Source organism: Hydractinia symbiolongicarpus, chromosome 7 (genome assembly GCF_029227915.1).
Source record: "Hydractinia symbiolongicarpus strain clone_291-10 chromosome 7, HSymV2.1, whole genome shotgun sequence".
Classification (NCBI taxonomy): Eukaryota; Metazoa; Cnidaria; class Hydrozoa; order Anthoathecata; family Hydractiniidae; genus Hydractinia; species Hydractinia symbiolongicarpus.
Genome location: NC_079881.1, coordinates 7240299 through 7260789, shown reverse-complemented (window position 1 = coordinate 7260789; position 20491 = coordinate 7240299). Strand labels below are relative to the sequence as shown.

At 33.9% G+C, this 20491-nt stretch overlaps 1 protein-coding gene across 1 annotated transcript; it reads right to left on the bottom strand.

Moving 5' to 3' along the window:
• Nucleotides 1-3471: 3471 nt before the first annotated feature.
• On the bottom strand, nt 3472-17624 carry LOC130649144 (uncharacterized). The gene is made up of 13 exons (XM_057455370.1): nt 17488-17624; nt 16795-17037; nt 13800-14089; nt 12717-12886; nt 11852-12032; nt 10657-10849; nt 9836-10186; nt 9022-9100; nt 8509-8555; nt 6826-7080; nt 5110-5162; nt 5008-5035; nt 3472-4181 (listed from the first exon to the last, which is right to left on the bottom strand). Exons 1-13 carry the CDS (start codon nt 17549-17551, stop codon nt 4057-4059), a joined length of 2079 nt encoding a protein of 692 aa, XP_057311353.1. The 5' UTR covers nt 17552-17624; the 3' UTR covers nt 3472-4056.
• Nucleotides 17625-20491: the final 2867 nt, after the last annotated feature.

Genomic DNA, 20491 nt, shown 5'->3' with positions numbered 1-20491 from the left:
ATTATTCGACAATTATAGGACTTAAATAACACAAATATAATTGGGGCTGACTGCTTTTATATCATTCGTGGCAAATACTAAATTTTGGAATTCGCAAGTTTGATAACTTTTCACCAAAATTAATTCCCGCAAAAAGAATAATTTAGGTTCCGTGAAATTTAGTTGCTTCAAAGTATATTATGTTGAAATGTATTTACTACAAGGGTAGTTTATACTAAGAATTACGTCGACACTTTTTTATTTCGCCATGTCTAGTTTTTAGGGGTGTTCTATCTTCCAGAGAATGTTTAATTTACAAAAGCTTGAAGAAAATGCCAATCACAGCCAGCCAAAAACATAATCGGATCGTGCGTACATAATCCGGCTGTCCCGGTTGTAAACAGGTCGTTTTCGCAATCTGGGCAGAACAGCCCTAGCTATTAGCTAATTAAATCTTTTTGTATTTGGTTTTAATAGTCTGTTGTATAAAGCTCTCCCCAACTAGCTTTTCGTAGTAGATATACTGAAAACCTTTAAATAAATGCAAGGTGTGTTGGATAGTAAAAAACATACTTCTCACCTTAAAGCAATAATTCCTTTATCTTCACACCTCGCCTCAGATGGAAGGTATATATCTGGACCTAAATTCCGATGAAGACTTTTACCAACCAAGGGATAAATATCCCCAGACAACAAAAATGCTCGAGAATAAACACTTTCTAAAAGTTCTTTTTGCATTTTACGAACAGATTCAAAATTATCACACTTTAAATCAGTAAGCACCCGCGCCAACATATCTGCTGCAGCCATAATCAATAATAGTACGGAAAGAATCCAAGCCAAAAGGCGTGAGTCTTCGACTAATCCTGACGGATGAGAGTTAAAACTATAGCCTAACAGGTTATCAGTAACCACGCAGTACGGAACCTAAATTTCCTTCGCCGGCTGCGGGCCACATATTGTGGGACTACGCATAGAGTGTGAAAATTACGTCACGATTTTGACGTCACAGGCCCCTTAGGTGAGATGGGGAGGGTTGCGGGCCATAGCTATTTGATTTTTGACTGACTGAGTGACTGATTAGTCAAGATGAATCAGTCAAAATCTGTAAGCTATAATTTGCAACCCTCTCAGTCTATATGGTAGCGACGTCACAACTTTGACGTCAACATCGCTATAGGCGAATTGGAGAGGGCTGTGAACCATGGCTTTTCGCCGTAAAAAAATTACAATTTTTAACGCCCTCCGTTTGCAACGCCTGGATCGTCGACATCTTCGCTTGGCTAACATTTTTCGTCAAACTTACACTTAGTCACACGACTTATCTGACTAACCCTGGATCCGCACCTGGATTTTGTTTTGAAAATACATGCTTATAAGACTTAAAGTGAACCTTTTCATTTAATTAGTCTTTCCTTTAATTACATATTCGATTACTTTTTTGAAAAAATTCTGCGTATAGTGAAATTCGAAAAACTTTGCGTGGATTTATTTTCGCAAAAAGTCCAAAAATTCATGGAATCGGGAAAATTAATCCGCGCAAAAATTAATCAACGTAAGGTAGTGAATATATTTTCTGAACTTTAAAAACAAAAAGTTCTCGGTAACTTTCGCAGCGCAGAACATAAATCAGATCGCTTTGTTCCAAAGCCGCTTAGAGTTAAAATACGACAACACCCATCACCATTTATATCAGAGGGGTTGTTGCCGCTTTTAATAACACGGTTCTTTTTAATCAGTATTGAGCCATTCTTTTTTTAATTTTATCTAATTATCTACGTTTGTGGTGTCCGGCAGCAGAATATCAATTGAGGGAATTTTTTTGCACAGGTGTTCCTGCCTTATGGTTTCTTTGCTGAGTCGGTGGAGATTAAACATTCTGCATGTTTCAGCGTATGACCTATGGCTCACGTGCAGTAATTCGCGGATGTTTCTACCTTTCTATAGTTTAAACCGTTAGACTTCGTCGTGATCTTTGGTTTCGAAGGTACGAAGTGGTTTCTGCAACAGAAGTGTTGGCATCACGATGTTTTTTTTGAAAGACGATGGGTTTTAAAGGTGTTTTTTCAAGCCATCCTGTTTGTAAGTCGCGTTATTTTACGGATGATTTCACTTTGCTCATACGCAAATTTCATGATGAATTATAGTAATTGAGTATAAACACCTTCTACGGAGCTTTCGTCTTTACTTATAGATTTTCTGCATTCCAAATGTTTTATGTAAGACCCGTTCGCACTAAATGTTTTTGATAGTACCAAAATTTCATTTACTTGTGTTTCTAAAATCTCTAATTTCAATTTATAACACTGATTCTGTTAATTTTGGTTTATGCCTTGTCACAGGACAGCAGTGTGGTGTTTCTGCTGAAATTTCGGTGCTTTGAAATGGTGAGAAATTAACATTTTTCATGAAGGGGGAAATGTCAAGAAAGGGAAAAATGATGATTTGTTTTGCCGCTTTTTTATTAAAGAAAGCGAGAACACTTTAGGCATGGCAATCTGATTGGTAAAAATGTTGGAGTTTAAGATAAGGTTTTCGATTAGTGACTTTTTCTAAGCAAGTTTATGGTTTGTTTATGGGTGTTGCCGTATTCAAAAAAACACAATCAAAATCAATGAGCAATACAACTGGTTATATGTGATAAAACAAAATAAAGCAGATACACCAGAAACTTTTGTAAGTGGAATGTTTTTGTAAGCGGCATAATATATTCCATATTATTTCTATTTATTATTCAAATCTTACGCAAAAAAACTTCTCATGCAGAAATACTGACTTGTCAGAAGTTTGTTTCGCCTATCGAATGTCAGGATTTCCTTCAAGCACACTAGAGATTTTATTTGCAAAAGACAACCTTTTTTACATCACCGCCCCGTAGTAGTCTAGGGAAAGGAAAGAGGGGTCACAACCTCCCAAGATATTGTCGATCATGCTCAATATGTCAGAAACTTGTGCATTTTTATCCAATTTATAAGGTATAAATCTCAAAATCCCCCCCCCCCCCCGCCACCTGGCCATCTTAAAATTTGCGCTTCAGCACCGACAGTGTAAATGTACTTCTTTTTAAATTGCGTGTTTTAATAATCCAAATTCTTTGTTTAAAAAGATATTGGCGATTGACGATTCACTAGTTGACCCACGCAGAAAAGATGAGCAAATTTTAAAACAGTTCTAATTCAGAATATCAGGGTTAAGTACGTAGGTAGTTTTTTTAGCTTCCTTCTTAGTCGTCGTAGACAAATTATTACACAAAAAGGAGATATTCGATGTGTGATATTCAATCTGCATACTGACGGAATTATGAAAGACATCATAAACTATAAAAAACAGATAATGTTTGCACAAGTAATTGAAGGACACTAGTTGTTAGCCCGTGGAAAAATCCACGGGTTCTTCAGTCGCAGCTAAGCTACCATTTTGCGCGACAGACAGACAGACGGACGGACAGACGTATACGGCTTACTTCGCGAGGAAATAAATTGTGACTGATAATTTTGGGAACAAAAATGTTATTACTCTTTTAAGAAAACATATTAGTTACAGCGTAGTATAACTTCTTGCTCCGTTTTTGACAACATCTTTTTGCAAAGAAATATAACCGTTAGGAAACAATGATTTTAACGAGATCACAATAGCAATATATCGTCCATTGATCGAATGATAGGGTAATTCCCCAATCCACTATCTATTTTTTTCACCAACATAACACAGCTCTTTAGTATGACATCACGTCCATTTATGGTCCGTCCATAATGTTTAAATTTAAATACTAATTTTAAATTTAAATAATAAAGAGGTTTAAAGAGAGTCATAATGTTAAAATTAATCCCAATCCCAAACACACAGTTCACATATTGACGTGTTTAAATTAGGTATATTTGCAGCAGATATTTAGCCATAATTGTGTTTTGGTGCACAGAACACATTGAGTAAAAATAAAAAGTCCTACTAAAACAAAGATATTGAAATATATCGTCAATTTATGAATAATTCCTCTTTCTAACGTAACTTAGTCCTTTTGATAAGGATTGCAGAAAAACGGTGCAATTTTTTCGTGTTCTGTGATCTTCAATTTTTTTAGTCGTCTGACATGGTGCAAAGTTTCTGTTGCGAACCAATCCAATAAGTTCCGTTTTCAGCAGTAGGGCAATATTCTTTAAGCTCTGCACAAGATGAAAATGCTAGCACTTCTGATGATCCAACTAAAAATATTACGATATAAAGTGACAGTATGTTAAAAAAGGTATTTTTTTCTACTTTTAGTAATTCTGTAGGCCATAGATCGCATATCTGATATTTAAAACAGATTGAATTACTTTGAAATTATTTAAAAACCAGATATATTTTCACTAGTCAAAATTTACTTCAATATACAGTTATTTTTTTAAAACAAATTACATCCGAAAGGCTTTATCGCTGTAAGCATTTCACTGCATTTGCGTCATATCATATATCGTTACTAAAAGTCGCACCCGGATGGACGAGACCGTTTACCTGCACTTAAGCCCTTAACATGGCATTCAACGCGAAGACATAACAGTTACATATAGCTTTAACCCGACGTTTCGACACAAGGTCTCCCGGCTGTCTCCCTTATTCATACTCGTATTTTGTCCAAATGGTCGTTGAATCGTCACTTTGTATTAAATATACACAAAGGGATTCGTACGAAAGGCGATAATCCAAGGATCGAAATATGTACGACAGGCCAAACGGTGGATCTCTGTTAAAAATATCATGATTCTGTCTGTGCATGAGAAAAAAGTCGTGTTACAAAGACACGAAATATTTATCAACGAAGTAGCAAATGCGACATATGTACGACGGGCAAATGTCCGTAAATTTTTCCACGTGCTATTATAGCCGCATTTTGTCTGTCTGCAAGAAACGTGCTGTGCAACAGCCACACGAAATAGCGTATAATTTGAAGACGGACGACCCCCTGGATCTTTCCACGGGTTAACGACTAGTCTATATTATGATTCCTGACATTTTGTCTAAAAGCCAAAACTGGTAGCTGTTACCTACCTACAGATTTGCAGTCGCCGTTTGGATACTAAATAAAAGGTATATTTATTAGATATACTAAATTGGCAAAAAAACAAATACGAAAATAAAATTATTTCGTACCCAAACTATTATGTGTTGTTGTTCAGCATCGTGGTACAATCCAAGTGGTGTTACTAAAAAAATGGTCACAATTAATAGTAATAACCTATTATACCTAATATTCTTTGGCTCTTGTAATTCCCGGGGCATCTTTCTTTCAATTTATCGATTAAATTGACATTTCCAATAGAATGAAGTTACAAGGAATTTGGAGACTTGCCCATCTCGAAGCAAACAACGGTAAAAGATTTTTATAAAAAGTTGTAGTAAAGTTGTAATAAAGTTATATTAGCATAAAACCTTTAAATGTTTATTAAAATTCTTGTTTTTTCTGAACTTCCGATAATCCGAACATTCGTTAATTCGAACAAATAATTTAGTCCTTAGCGTGTTCGAATTAACGGATGTGTACTGTATTACTACTAAGAAGAAGAAGCAGTTGTGCGGACAGAAAGAAAACCTTTAAAAGTAGCGTTTTTCGCTGTGCAACCGAAGAAATCGCACCACACACAAACAGATTTCATGATGAAATCGTAACAGAATTATTGACGTCAGCAAATTTTTCTGTTACCAATCAATTTCTTTTAGTCTATGCTGTAGTCATACCGAGTTTAAACAAAATAGCTTCTGAAACCATTAAAAGGTTACTTGAGGTGGTTTAATAAACCTCATCTCCTACACAAAAGTCTAGTTTCAAGAATTGAGAACATATCTTCTTTAAAACAAAGAAAAAGCAACAATAACATTTATCAAAGCATTCGAAAGTTGTCAATTCCATGATCGAATCACATTCGAAAATCTTTTAGGAACGCAAAACAGTTAGACAGTAGACCCAGCACAATGTTTCTTAACACCAGGAAATCGGAATAGGTAAGGTGGGGAAAATTACTCTGGGTTTCAAACGATTTTATTGCGATCAGAATACTAAAGGCGCTTTTTGATTGCTTAATTCTATTGTTTTTGCTCACGTGGTCAATATCGAAAAATCGTTTATTTTAGGCGCAAATGGCCTCACTCACCTGAACAAATATAATTGATTTTTTAAATTGTTTAAAAGGGTAAGACGTGACCACGTCGACTTAGTGCTGGTTGAATAATTGTGATTCGGGGCTTGCTTTGAGGAGGATTTGAATTTTTGGGATTTGCTCTGACATTTGTTTGCGTGTTAGCTTTTGTTTAAGAGAACTAAATTTGATATACTCGAAGAAAGCTTATTTAATTTGACTTTAAAACAGTGGAAAGTTTTTAAACATCAGCGTAAAACCAGGAAATAACGGGAAATTTTAAAAAAAACCTATCAACGACGTAAAACAAATATCACGTAACCGCATGATTATACGCTGCTTAAATGATTAATTTTAGGTGTTCAAAGAAAGACGTAAATATGTTTCCCATTGTTATATAATGGAAGATGATAAAATATGATATAATGACAAGCTGGACTTTAGATAATCAACCTCCGTAGTTAAACTCTTGGTTTCCTTCTACTCCTTTTTTTTTGAATTGATGTTAATTACAGTAAGTTTTTGTACCCCTTGTTAATTCTGAGTTTTTAGAGCCTGGAAAACTCGAAGTGGTCAAGAAGATTGGTACAAAACTTGTTATAACATGTTTGTTACCTCATTGGTATGGTATACATTTGTGATATAAAAAATGAACACGTAAATTATTACATCTAGATGTAAAAATGCAAACTCGACAAAAAAAATCTTACAAATCAAAGTTTAAAATTCATACCTGTGTACACGTCACTTCCAACTTCAAATTTTTCTTCTTCAGTCCTGCTTACATTTAAAAGACTTCTGTTAAATGATTTAGCTAGCACAAGGTTTTCAGTGCCTTCCAATTTTGACCAATAATTTGGCGACAAGTAAAATGACTTGTATTTGCCCTTTGCACGAAACCCAACATAACGGCGTTCCTTGCTGAAACCAATGGTTATCCTTCTTTTCTTGTCGTAACCCAGTACGCTAGCAAACAATGGTGGCAAAGCTAAATACAAATAAAAGTGGTGTTCAATGCTCAAATTTTTCTTTTAATACTATGGAATTAATTGAAGTGTATAGCACTTGTCCCTTTACTCACAACTGTATAAACAGGGAAATCATATCTTTCCGCAGACAAATGTATTAGACTATCCAGAGAATATATACAAGTGTTACATTAGCTTCTCCTGGTAGCTTAGAGGCTGTTTTTATGGAAGCTGATTTAACCCGCTTGCAGGACTACTTCAAGAGCAGAAATTTTCGCGATTTTCACAATTTTGGCCCCTTTTCGCGAAAATTGCTGCCCGGTAAGAAATTTATCCTGAAATTTTTCTAAGAATCGTGAACGTTTTTTCCAAGCCGAAAACTCTTAAATAACGAGAGCTCCAAGGACAAAGGTAGAAATAATAGAATTAAAACGAAAAAAATAATCAGCCCGAAAAATGGCTCTAAAACTCTAACTCAAAAAATGGCTCTAAAGCCCGACTCAATATAGGGAGATCATTCAAAAATCGAAAAACGGAAGAGTTTAAATATCTTCGTATCAGAAGTTTTAAAATTCAAGACAAAAAACGAAGAGAAGAGTGAGACAATAATTTTGGTGAGTTTTTTCCATATAATATTTCATTGTTTTGTTCCCAAAAATGAAGATTTTGTAAAATTCGCGAAAGTTTTTTCTGTAAAATTTCTTCCAGAAGTAAAATTCGTGAAAATGAACTTCGCGAAATTTTGCGATTTTTATCGTCGCGAAAATTTCTTACCCTTAAAGTAGCCCGTTCGCCTTGATCACGCTTTAGGCGTGATCATGCTATTTTTAAAGAAATTTAAAATTTTGTTTACATGAAGAGGCGAGCTGGCCCGCTTGCTGAGATCCATACTAAAATCTAGCCGAATTCACCCGAGATCTCGGCAAGGCGGCTTGATGAAACTTCACATAACAGTAAGAAAGCTGACCTACCTAGGCGAGATGGTTTGTTATTCTCTCGTAATTAAATTGTTTTGTTATGTAACTTATTTTCTTTGTTCTGTATTATTTAATGTTTTCATTGTTCAGAGTCAGCTCGCCTAACTGAGGAAGTCTTTTCGCATACACAAGTTAAAAGCTAGCCCGGCAAGTGAGCCGGCTCGGCTTGCCGATCCAGCCCGCCTTTGTATAAACAGCCCTTAAATAACCAATTTGACGATGAAATGGATAATGACGAAAGTATTTTAAAAAGAATTGCCACAACTCTTAGGAAGATGAAGATGCATGCCAAAGTCCCAAGTCCCAATGGTTTTGAATAGTCTTGTATGCAACTACAAAGTTTTTTTAAAATGCAACATTGCTGATGTGAACTCTAAAATATGTCTTCTGCAGATCTGACTTCCTTGTACAAAACGTGTCAAACAATTATTTTTTATTCCGTGTTGTTATTATGACTTATATTTCACTTACGCGTCACTCGATAGATTTCCTTCTTGTATATGATGCATCGATAAAACCTAAAATTAGAAAAGATAAGCATATATTGGTTTTCCATGCCTTCTAAACCCTCGGCCCCCTGTATCCCCCCTTCTCCCTATTCTTCCTTCTCCTTTTAGTAGTTTTTTCAAAAATTCTGCGCAGTTTTCATTTTACAACCAGTCGCAATTTTATATTTTTTAATATTCCCAGAAATGCTACATTTGTACAGCAATAATTTTTTTTTCTTTTCTTAAAATCTTAATATTCTGTTGTTGTTGTTTTAAAAAAAAGTTTGGCTACCTCAAGGCGATTTAATTATGAGACACTTATTTTTTTTTTACTGGAAATTAGGGATCAAGTGAAAATTAAATGCAGATTTGTATATACTTTAGAACAGGCCTTTGTAAATAAATTCTGTGTTAAAAAACATGCTTTTTTATTTTAAGAACCAATATCCCCCTCTCTCTCTATCAACACAAAGTGAATGGCAACAAGAAATAATACCTATGATTGACGTAATTACACACGAAAACGTCGTGGCCATTCCACAATAGAGATACATCGTCAATTAGCGAGTTCCTGTCTAAAAAATCGGACGTAGTTCGTGTTTAGACATTACAATTAAACGTTACAAAAGTAAACTATTAGCTGTTGGAGAGCATGTGCGCCTTGAGAAATTTCCTGTGATGTGCGCTTAAATGAAACTACTCAAATCTTAATCAGTGCAAGAAATTGTTGTCCATATTTTTCTTTTTTTCAGTACCATAAATTAAACGTATGACTAAACACCGTTTTTTGTTTGTTCGGTAATCTGTTCGACAACAATAAGTTTTATTGCTTGCCTGTTTTGATTGACAGACACAACTTTGCGCAGTCAGGCATGCGCAAAACTACAAAGTTCTCACACAATGTTAATACTTTACTAATATCGATAAAAAGTGAACTTTGCTGGGTAAGTATCTCAAAACATAAGGCGTATCGGATATGAACCAAGCAAATTCGTTTGTTGATATTACTTGGTAAAAAAGAACTTTTAGAATACGGAACGCTTTCGCAGAGCTATTCAATAACCCATTCAGTCTTTAGTTAAGACGACAGCAGAGGTATATGAGCAAAGAAAATTTGTGTAAAAACGAAATAAACTCAAGTGTATTCAAGGTATTTAAGCTTCTACTGCTTTGAAAGAGTCTTCTTAGTGCATTTAGTGGTAGTTTTTGTTTTGTTTTGTTAAGGATTAACTCTAAAGGTAAGTATAAATTTAAGCAAAGCACTGAAAAGCATAAACCAGCCAATCATATTTCAATAATATTTGTCATACCTATAAATTTTTTTACGTTGTGTTTTACCCCAAAACTTTTTATGTGTTGTCTCAGGAACGGAACTTCGACGTTAGAAGACCCAACTTTCGCTTCTTCACTACCTGCTAAATTTACATAAGTTCCATCGTCCAGCCAACGCAGGGCTGTTGTCTCTCCAGACAAACGTTTCGTCTGATTACAATATCCCTCTTTTGTTAAAGCTGAGGAGAATTTGTAGGAGCATAATCCAAAAAGAGACTGTATATTGTAGGGTATATGCTTAAAGACGGCACACTGTTCTTTTCGCAAGGACAAATCTTGAAAGTAATAACTTGCACATAACTCCTGATTTGCTGTCCAAAGAAGAAAACCTAAACGTAAAAAGGACAACCTACTTGTCGGTTAAGGTTAGGATTATGGTTACTCTCTTTGGACAGTACCAAAGATACCAGCGATGTTAAATGTGATATATAAAAATGAAGCAGCAAAAGAAAGAACTGTGATTTTATGATAATTTTTATATATAGTTTAAAATTAAAGAAATAAACACGGAGTTAGTTTAGGACTGATAATGGCTGAAAAAACCTTCGCCTGATTTGCGATAACGAAAAAGATAATCGTAATCAGTGAATATTTGTGATTAAAGCTCTTGCTGACCTTGAACGACTAGACTGGAAGCTTTATCAAAATCTCATTAAAACGAGAGTTTATAAAACACTTTATGAGACAAGCAAGAAAAACATCAGAAATTCTTATATTTATTACAAGTTTAACAAATAATTTTGGATTTTATGAAATACTGTAGTTGGCGAATGTGTACGTGAAACTGGATCCATCTTACCATTGACATTTTTCGAAAGATATGTTCTGTATTCCCGATGAAATGAATAAGTCATGCTCAAGTTGTCTTTAAAACCAGTATAGAAAATATCAGCCAATACAGTAGTTCTCTTTGAGCCTCCACCCATGTTCACACCACTGTGACGATACCGCACCCGAATGCATATCTGTCTATACATGAACAGCCTCCAATACTAAAAATATGTTTTGTATTTTTTCAAATTATGTAAGGACAAACAAGAATTAAATTTTGCATCCTGTTGGAATAAGCCTTTCCTTGTGTATCAATATATAATACATATCCAGTAACTGAGAGGAAAGATCTCATAAAACCACATAGGTTATAAACTGTTTTTCCGGTCATTGTGGGATATAGTACGAGATTGTGGCGTAATAGACCGAATTCAGAGAGGTCGACGTAAATTAGCAAGGTTGCTGTTTTCTTATGTTTTGACGGTTTTAATGCCAATTAATATATAGTAGAAAAAAAACAATAATGAGCTAAGTATTCGGACATGTTTGTACAGAATCCGTGTCTTTTGACAACAGCAAAGAATTAAAAAAGCGTTGGAAAAGATTTTTTCAATTTCTTTCTAAAGCCGCATGTGTGTCAATGTTTACGGAAAGGCTTACGAAATAGCTGGTGTTCATACATTCTCTTGTATTACGTTAAATTTTTACGTAGATGTGACTTGTTGAACAAAAAGTATGTAATCTCTTATGGAGTTTCGTAAGTGCTTAGGTTTATTTTCTTCAAACAAAAATTTTATTTGTAAGCCAAAAGAATAAAAAAATTCGCAATAGCATTCGATTCTAAATTCGAAGGTCTGCAATTTTAAAATTTCAATCAAAACAAACACAAAATGTCTTCGTCTGTCGATAACTTTAAAATACTGATGATTCTCTACTAGTTACTGAAAACAACTACTGGTTCCTTAATAACTACTTCATAATACTGTTGGTTCGCTGGTGGTTATTTCAAAATACTACTGGTTAGTGTTGGTTTCTACTTTTAGTTTAAGCGTGCTTTAGAACACGATGTTTGTTGATGGTTGTCATGTTGTAAAAATTTACCAAGAAGTATAAAATTATCTCTAGATTTGATGCGCTCGTAAAAAATTTTAATTCTCTATGTGCATTTACCAGTGTTTAAGTTTCATAAAAGTTTTTAACGCAACAGTGAAAATAATAAATACCTTAACTTGGATGTAAGTTGCTTTTATTTCCAAACTCGTTTCTGGTATGCATGTATTCGTATGCTGAGTTTCTACTTCGTATGGCTCTAAGTAAACCTCATTGTAAAGCGAAATCGACACATCTTCCACATTTTTGTTGCATCCTGACTTGGTAGTAAGTTCTATGTCAACCACGAAATCTCTGTGTAAGCAAATACATAAAGAAACATAGAATTGAAATTACCCTCCCTCCGCACAGGCGTGAACTTTCATCATTAACGCAACCGTGTCCATTAAAATACCAAATTAGAATACACCAAGAACTATTTGAAATATGCTCATGTACAAAATTTGCATGTTTCAAATCACTCACCAAAAGAAACTACAACAATTCCGAAATTTGCATTTCTCAAAAGGATAGTAAATGAAACGTCTGGTCACATTACAAATTCTAATGTTTGGTAATAAACAAACTGACGCGTTTCAGCAAAAAAACCGACTCAGGTTGTAATCAAGGGTCCCGGTGAATTGTTTTTGTGATAGACTTTGCCAAATTGAGTTAAGCTTGGCAATCAAACTAAGTCCATTTAATCAGACACCGCATACCCTTCTTCCACCATCTGTTTTTTTTGCAACTTTAAAGTACTCTTGATTGGATTTAGATAGGTTGCAATTCGAAAACCATAAAGCGTAACCTTAACACTATCCGTGTGAAAGTACTTTCAATGTTTATATGTTGCTTATTTTTACAAGAAAAAAATTTTGGTACAAGTAAGTCTCGAGTTTCTTACCTTTTGCTTTCCTCACGCCATACCATTAACTTGTAAATCACTTTAATGTGGCTTAATATTTTCAAAACATACTTGTATAGAACATAAAAACATACCCTGAATCCGTGTCGAGTTTCCCATCGCTTACGAGGATGTTAACGAGGCAAGATGCAGCTGGGCGTGTTATGTTATACTGAAAATTTGTATCAACGACAACCATGGCGTCGTTTTCCCTTATTGTAGCTATCCAGAATGAGTTGCTGCTATGATTATCATTATCAACGATCTTTAAAACAAAATAGAATGTGAGAAGTAGAAAATGTTGGAATCAATTGGCTTAATTAAAGGGTCCTACAACATTTCGTTAGGTGTGGCCAAACAACTAAATTGGGCTCTTAAATGAATATGGTTTATAACGGGCACCCTTTTCACGACATCATTAAATTATTTGTCACTACGGCAAACCCTTTAATTCTCAGTCAACCACAGGATGGGTGGTCTTTGTTATCATTTTGAAAAGAGTGGATTACTTGTTTTTCGAAAATGAACAAATTTCCGACGCATGAAAGGTTAAAAAATCGGCATATTTTACATGTTAGCTTGTTAACATGAGTTTATAAAATCTCACGCGTTTTCGTAACTTTGAATTAATGAAAGTAGCAGTGATGGCCTACGAAGTCAAAAGCCATTTTGATCGACAAAACGCCTAAAATGTCACGAAACGGGCTAAACAAAATATGCGACTTGATGAGTTTAAAAATTTCCACAAATAACTTTTTTAAAATTTTGTGGCGACCTATAAAAAATGTTATAATAAAACATCCGCAATAGAAACATGGCTTGCAATGTCGAATCTCTCGGCTGCTCAAGGCATACATTGAAAATCATAGAATAGTGAAAATATATTGTTTTTTAACCAAGTGTTTTATTAATTATTGATACTTATTTATGGCTGATGACTTACACATAGAATATTATAAATAAAACATAAATTCAACAAACAGAATTTATTTTGATGAATAATTTACCGTTTAAAACACTGTGAAAATTTAATATATAAAAAATAAACGGGTCGCATATTACCGATGTACAAGTAGAGTGTTGCCGATAAATTTTACTGCCCATGAAAATTCTTTTTTTTTTTGAGAATTAGTCTAGCCATTTCTTTCACATTTCTTCAGCTTTCTAAGTAATCTTACCTGGATGTCACTGTGGTAATGTGGATTCAACATTTCAACATTTGTTTCTCCAATTTCTTCTAAGATTTTGTACGTTTGCTTGGTTGCTGGATGTTTAATTTCAGTTTTTGTTGCGGTTTTGGAGTAAAGGAATGTTACCGATCGTGACGCATTATAAGGTGCATTCATATCTTCAAACGCAAAATAAACAATTTTATCGTTTCCTCTCTTTCGTAGGAAGGCAGACACGAAAATTGAGAGCGATCCTCCAAGTCTTGCATTACTGCTTACTGAACCATATACAGGTATATCTAAAAGAAATGTTTTTGCTCAAAAAGCTACGCAATAGATTTTTTTTTCTCCAGCGATCAGTTCTACTTCACAATTAGATGTACACGAGAGCTTTGAAAGACAGTTCTGTTAATTTATTCATTTTTTTAATATTTTTTACCATTATGTTTCCATTTGTTAAAGTTTACACACTTCAGAACTTTAAAAATAGACTTCTTGCTACACCTGTTAAATCTTAGTAGCCGTCTTCAATTCAGATTTTAAATACTAATTTAAATTATAACATTTCTCTGTATGAATTAATAAAAACTTTAACTTGCTACAACGGCACTAGTTTTTATAATATTTCAGTTCAGAAATATCGAATAAGTTTATACTTCAGCGAAAAATATTCCACGCGTCGCTAGAAAAAAATTATTTGGGCTTTCACAGTTTCTTACGTCACAAGGCTCAGGTTTAACCCTACTTAAGTCGGACTTTGGAGGAGGGTCCCTAAAAAACTGGGTGAAGGAAGGGGTAGGAGTAAATCGTCCCCGCTCTTCAAAAGTGACAAAGAAAACATTGCATTGACAAAAAACTTGGGTCAAATTTTGTTAGCACATTGGAGGAAATTTAGAATAGTTTAGATGACGTCCTTCAGTCCAATATGTCGTCATTATATATTTCCGAAGCTTATAAGACTAAAAACGATTGAACAAAAATGGCATACAAAAAGTCTTGCAACTAATCTCAAAGTGTAAAATTGATTGATAAAAACTTAGACTCAAGAATCGTTTAGGAATACTTGACATAGATAGTTGGAGAAGAATAAAAATAGCTGCCCTTTCTTTCCAACCACCTTGTAACTGGTCACTCACCATGACACAAGCAGGATGTGAGACCAAAAATATTTTAAGACTACCCTTAAGGGATGACAAACGGGTGTTACAGGATTTACCACCCAACCCAACATGGTTAAGTCAGACTAACGGATGGTGGTATAAGTTTTATGGAATTGGTAGTATTAGACGGTGACGAATTATCTCACAATGAAAACATACATGTAATAGAAAAAATACGGCGAAAAATACCTGTTTAGAAAAAATTGTTTCTCAGGTAACTCGAGGCTCATATTACTTTACTTTTAAGTTTTGAATAAACAGACTGAGTACGTACTTTTTTATGTAATTCCTAATGTATCAATGGGGGTTCCGTGAAGTGCATTTAAATCTCCTATTTGAGCTATGAAAGGCATATAAGCACAGCAGCCATGTTAAGGTTAATATTTCACCACGTTTGCTAGCCATGCATAAATCTTAAAACAAACCAATTTTAAGTTTTTGGCTAGCTACGAAACGTAGATTTTGAGGCAACTGGCTATAGCTATTTTTTCTTATTTCTTCCTATTCTTTTTATTCAGTTTGGTATGTTGTTTTTTATTTTTATGTTGAAGTTGGGTCTACCTAGCTAGCTCCTTTTAGCAACCTCTGGCTAAAAAGGGAAAATAGCCAAATGCAGTTTGGCTGCAAGTGAATAGTAGCCAAATGCAGTCACAATTCTTATGCTAAATGCAATTATTACTGTTTTAAAAATTTAATCTGCAAATTAAAATTGCTGAGTAATTTTTTAAACTGAACCGGGTTTTTAATGCCAGGCTGTTCACTGATTTCTTTTAAAACCGAAGCGACAAGGATTTTTGGAAAATGGTATTACCCCTATGCTTATGTATGACACGATTCACATGTTGGGCGCCAAGTGTTAACGACAGGCTGTTTCCTGTGTTTTTATTTATTTCGTTGTGGAAAAGTTTTTTTACCTGCAATAAACGTGTTCAATCTGGTGTTAACAACAGGGTGTTTTGTGTGTTTTTTATTTAAATTAAAGGTGCGATAAATTTTTTTGGAAAAACCTTATATGGCTTTAACGCATGTGTGACACCGTGCTCTGTCCGGTGTCATGATTAAATTCTTAAGGTTTACTGAAACTTATTTCGCAAAATAAAATAATATTGATTAATTTTTTTTTGTGATAACTGGGTAACAACAGCTTGTAAACTGTGTTTTTTATTTCGGCTAAAGTTGCAGTAAAGTTATATATATATATATATATATTTAAAAAAATATGTTACAACCGAAACACTATAATGTTGTGTGAGCTTTACTCGATTCACGACATATTTTGCATACCTGTACTAAAGCGCTCCAATTATGGAATTTTTTATCTGAATGGGGTAACGACTGAATTTTTCCTGTTTTTTAACATAAACCGAAGTTGCAGTAAATTTTTTTTGAAAAGGGTTTCTTGCGTTCTCGGCCCGCTGTTATGATAAAGTTTTTCACAGAAACTTTCACTTTTACAGAAACTTATTCTGCAAAATAAAATAATATTGACCGATTGTTTTTGCTATGACGGAGTAACAGCAGTTTGTAAACTCTGTTTTTATTCAGCTTTTGTTGCGGGAAAGTTTTATTTTTGAAAAATATGTTACAGTCGCAACACTACAATGGTGTGTGCGCTCCACATCACCGTGTCGCACAGTTTGCAGTTCTTATTAAACGCTCCTCAAGGCGCTCAACAACCGTTACTTGTGGCGGGTCTTCCGGCTAGTTAATTAATAATTACCGAAATAAAATTGTAACATCGATTACCCGGAATCTTAAAATTAAGAATTCCACTGTTTTGGAACGCAAAATAAGTCGATGGTTATTGTCTAATATCTAACAACAAAACATTATTTTCCACTTACAATTAAAAATATTATTTAGACAGCAACTAGTATCAAACGATGTCAAGATGTTGCGTCCACACCAGCAATAATTATTCTTATCATTAAATGTGGCACTGTTTACCGCGAACGATACACCAAACTTTTGATTATAACACATTTTAACACATTGCAGTCTGCTTGTATAGCCAGAAGTTGTGAGAGTTTGAAGGTTTGAATGGCTACCATATCCCGTTGGGAAACCGATATAACTTTGTACATCACCTGTAAAAAAAATTATTATTACTACTACTACTACTGCCTTAACACAAAAAGTAGTTTCACGATAGTGTTAAAAAAAATAAAAAACAGACATATTTTGCCACAAAATATGTCTGTTTTTAAAAAAGCAAAGTTAAGGTAGACGGTAAAGCCTTTAGTCAAAGGGAAGTATTAAAATAAAGGCCGCAGAGGGTATAGGAGGCTTGTTTTGCGTTAAAGGCACATCTTTGTCTTTGATGTAAGTGTTCCATTTGACAATATTTTCGTTATTTTATTAGACAAATTTTACGGTGAAAACATTTTGTTTTGTTAGTACACAAACAGCAAGCCATTACGTAAATTTGTTCTTCAAACTTAGCAAAGTCAACAAAGGTTTATATATTTTAGCAGTAAAGTAGGTAAAAAAATTAGAAATCGGTAAAGAAAAACACATTTAAAACGCTTGAAACTTACCAAATATTTTGAACGGTCTTCCAATTAACACACACAAAAAAAACTTGACTCCAACTGTAATCATTTTTATTTTAAACAAAAATATTTCTACATTTAAATAATAATTTTATCAGCCGTCTCAAAAATCAATTGATAGTTCACAGATGATAATTTTTTATTTTATTTGATCAATATTTTATAGTAGCAATTGAATAATTTTTAAAAATGGACTGGGTCATTCTAATGCTCTTAATATTTCAACAGGTGAACTGAATGTCGCTGATTGAAAACAATATACATTAATGTCGTTAAGTGAACCTCTAAGCTCGTTGCCAGCTCGCTCCCAGTTTCTCAAATATTCTGATTTCTTGACGGCGCGAAGAAATGACCTGGCCCAGACTTATTCACCCCAATCCCAGGACATGTTGTCTCTTTTTGCATATCGGACGGCAGGACGAACATGGCCCTGGGTGGAGGCTGGTCAAAAATCTTTAATTTTCGCTGGTTTTTAATTAAAGCACTTGTGTCTCGTTTATGCGGAATTTTATCCTTCCTAGTCCTCGGTAAGCGAGATTCAATTTAATTACCAGGGTGTGGATTATATCGTGTCGATGGAAATAAAACTTTTTAGTGAATACTTAGTTGTGGGGATATAAAGTATATGTTGTTGTTTTAAAGCGAGTATGATGCGTTTTTGAATATACTGAAACCAAAGGAAATAATATGTTTCAAGGTTTTGTTAAAGGCAGTTTAACCTTTGGCTTTGTAAAATCAATTATTTTTTATTATAATTTTTCATTATATTACTTGGTCATCACCTCTAACTTCCTTTATAAATGAACAGGTAAAATAATTATTGGAAATGTTAATCTGCTGCTGTGTTGAACTTTAAATAGGTGGAGTTTGAGGCAGACGAGAACTTGTTTTGAAGCAGTGATGCAGTAAAGGAATATTATCAATAAACGCAGCGCCATTGAGAGACAAAAAGCCGTGGCAAAGAGGTTGTAGACTTACCTGTTTTGCTATTTGATTGGTTCTTAAGATGTTCACATGTATATCTTTAAAAGAGTGTTTGTAAGTAGTTAAGACACAGCGTCGCAAAGGTACAGAATGAATTTATTTCCAACATTTCCGTTTCTTATTCCCTTTTTCATGAAATAATTTCTCTCACACAAAAGCCAATGATATAAGACAATTAAAACATTAGTAAATTAATAGCGTTTGTAAAACATCGTATATCCAAAATGCAATAACTTAAGTACAAGAAAAGAGATTATTGACGTGAAAATTTGATGTAAGATGCTTTAAAAACATTAACATAAAAAGTAGTTTCGCATTACCTATTTTATTTCAAGAATTTAGGCCTTTTAGGCGGAAAAGACTTTTCAAAGAAAGTATTTTAACTAACTAAAAAGAAATAAGTACAATTAATATAGCATTATAATTTCTTTAAAGCCACTACATTTGCTAAGAAGGGTCCAGATTAAATGAGGTTTTTATTTTTAAAGCCAAGTGTTATATAAGCCCAACCCAGCATATTTTCAAATTCCACGACAATATGAATACGGTTAGGATCTGGCATTATAAATCATCATTCACTTCATTGTGATTATTACTTTATATAGGACATTTGTGATAGTCCGTTATAGTTAAAGGTTTTGCAATATCAGTTTTCATTAGATACTTTATATGCTCAAAAAAAAAATGCGACCGCAAAATATTTCCAGCTTTTATTGGAATAAAAACAAAGGCTGTCATGTTGGATATATTTTTGGCATTTCATTATATCCTCAAGTTCATTATATCCTCAAAAATTTCCCTAGCAACATTTACTAAAAGCATTAAAATCACACTTCTGAGGATTCCGTGACTTGTTCTCTCGGTAGTGAAAGCTATACTTTCTCCAGTTTAGGACACTGTCTATCATTATTTTGATAGCCGTTGGTAGAGTTTCTATTGTTCTAATGTGTCTAATAGATGAATATAACAACTTAGAAAGTATTATAAGCATACATCATAGCAAAAAACAAGATATATCTGGCTGTGAACTGCCTTGTACCTTTTCGCAGTCTAGAATCATAATACAACTAAGTGTCTCTTGAGAACTGTCTAATATACTACTCTTTTATATCGTTGTTACAGATAAATGAACATAAGCAACACTTTTGGCAAAACGACTATTCTTTGATGAAATACTACTTTTTCCACAAATTAGAGATTTCTAAAAGTTCAGGGCCTTTTAAAGTAGTCATATAATTAGTTTTCCCCGTCTTTTTTGACGATTTCTGGTCTTAGAATCCCGTGATGACGTCACTTAATTAATATCACCTTTGCTCGCTGTTTGGGGATAGATAGTCTATAATGGCGGTTGTCGAAGCTTGTGGTTGTCTCGTAAAGTTTTATTTTTTATTATAAAATATCTACTGAAAAGCAAATTTTGAGGCAAAATAATTTTTTTTCGTAGGTTTTGTTATATTCTCAACTTATAGAGCTTAACTTGTTTTTCTCAGCCTATAAAGGGTTGAAAAAATATCAATAATTACACCAAATACACATAATGACAACGTTTCCTTTTTTGAGCTTTACTTGCAGATTATACGTTAAGTCGTTAGCCTGTGGAAAAATCCACGGGTTCGCCCGTCCTTTTTATACCGCATTGCGTGCTTCTCGCTACTTGCGCAGCTTAGCTACCATTTTACGTGACAGACGGACAGACGTATACGGGTATTATAATATAGATTTTTATAGATACGCGTGCGTGTGCAGTAAACTTAAAGCATTTCAATAAATAAAAATAATATAATAAATCATGAGAAAAACTTATAGATAACATATGGGAATATATTTTTCATTAATCTTTTACATCGAGCAGATAATACATTTTGTCTTCAATTAAAAACTTCGCTATAAAAAATTTCTTAGTATTTCAATACAGAGCTGTTTTGTTGCTATAAAAATAATGAAATAAGTCATCAACCCAGATGAAAAACAAAATAGTGGAAATAATACATCCCTTTCACCTTAA

What these genes read in the sequence shown, in the direction of transcription:
- LOC130649144 (XM_057455370.1), bottom strand. Translation starts at nt 17,551, where the DNA reads ATGATTACAGTTGGAGTCAAGTTTTTTTTGTGTGTGTTAATTGGAAGA. An exon ending in CAACTTACATCCAAGTTAAG is followed by an intron (nt 10,850 to 11,851) that starts GTATTTATTATT and finishes ACATATTTTTAG; the next exon opens with TATTGGAGGCTGTTCATGTA. An exon ending in CGGCGACTGCAAATCTGTAG is followed by an intron (nt 4,182 to 5,007) that starts GTAGGTAACAGC and finishes TAATATTTTTAG; the next exon opens with TTGGATCATCAGAAGTGCTA.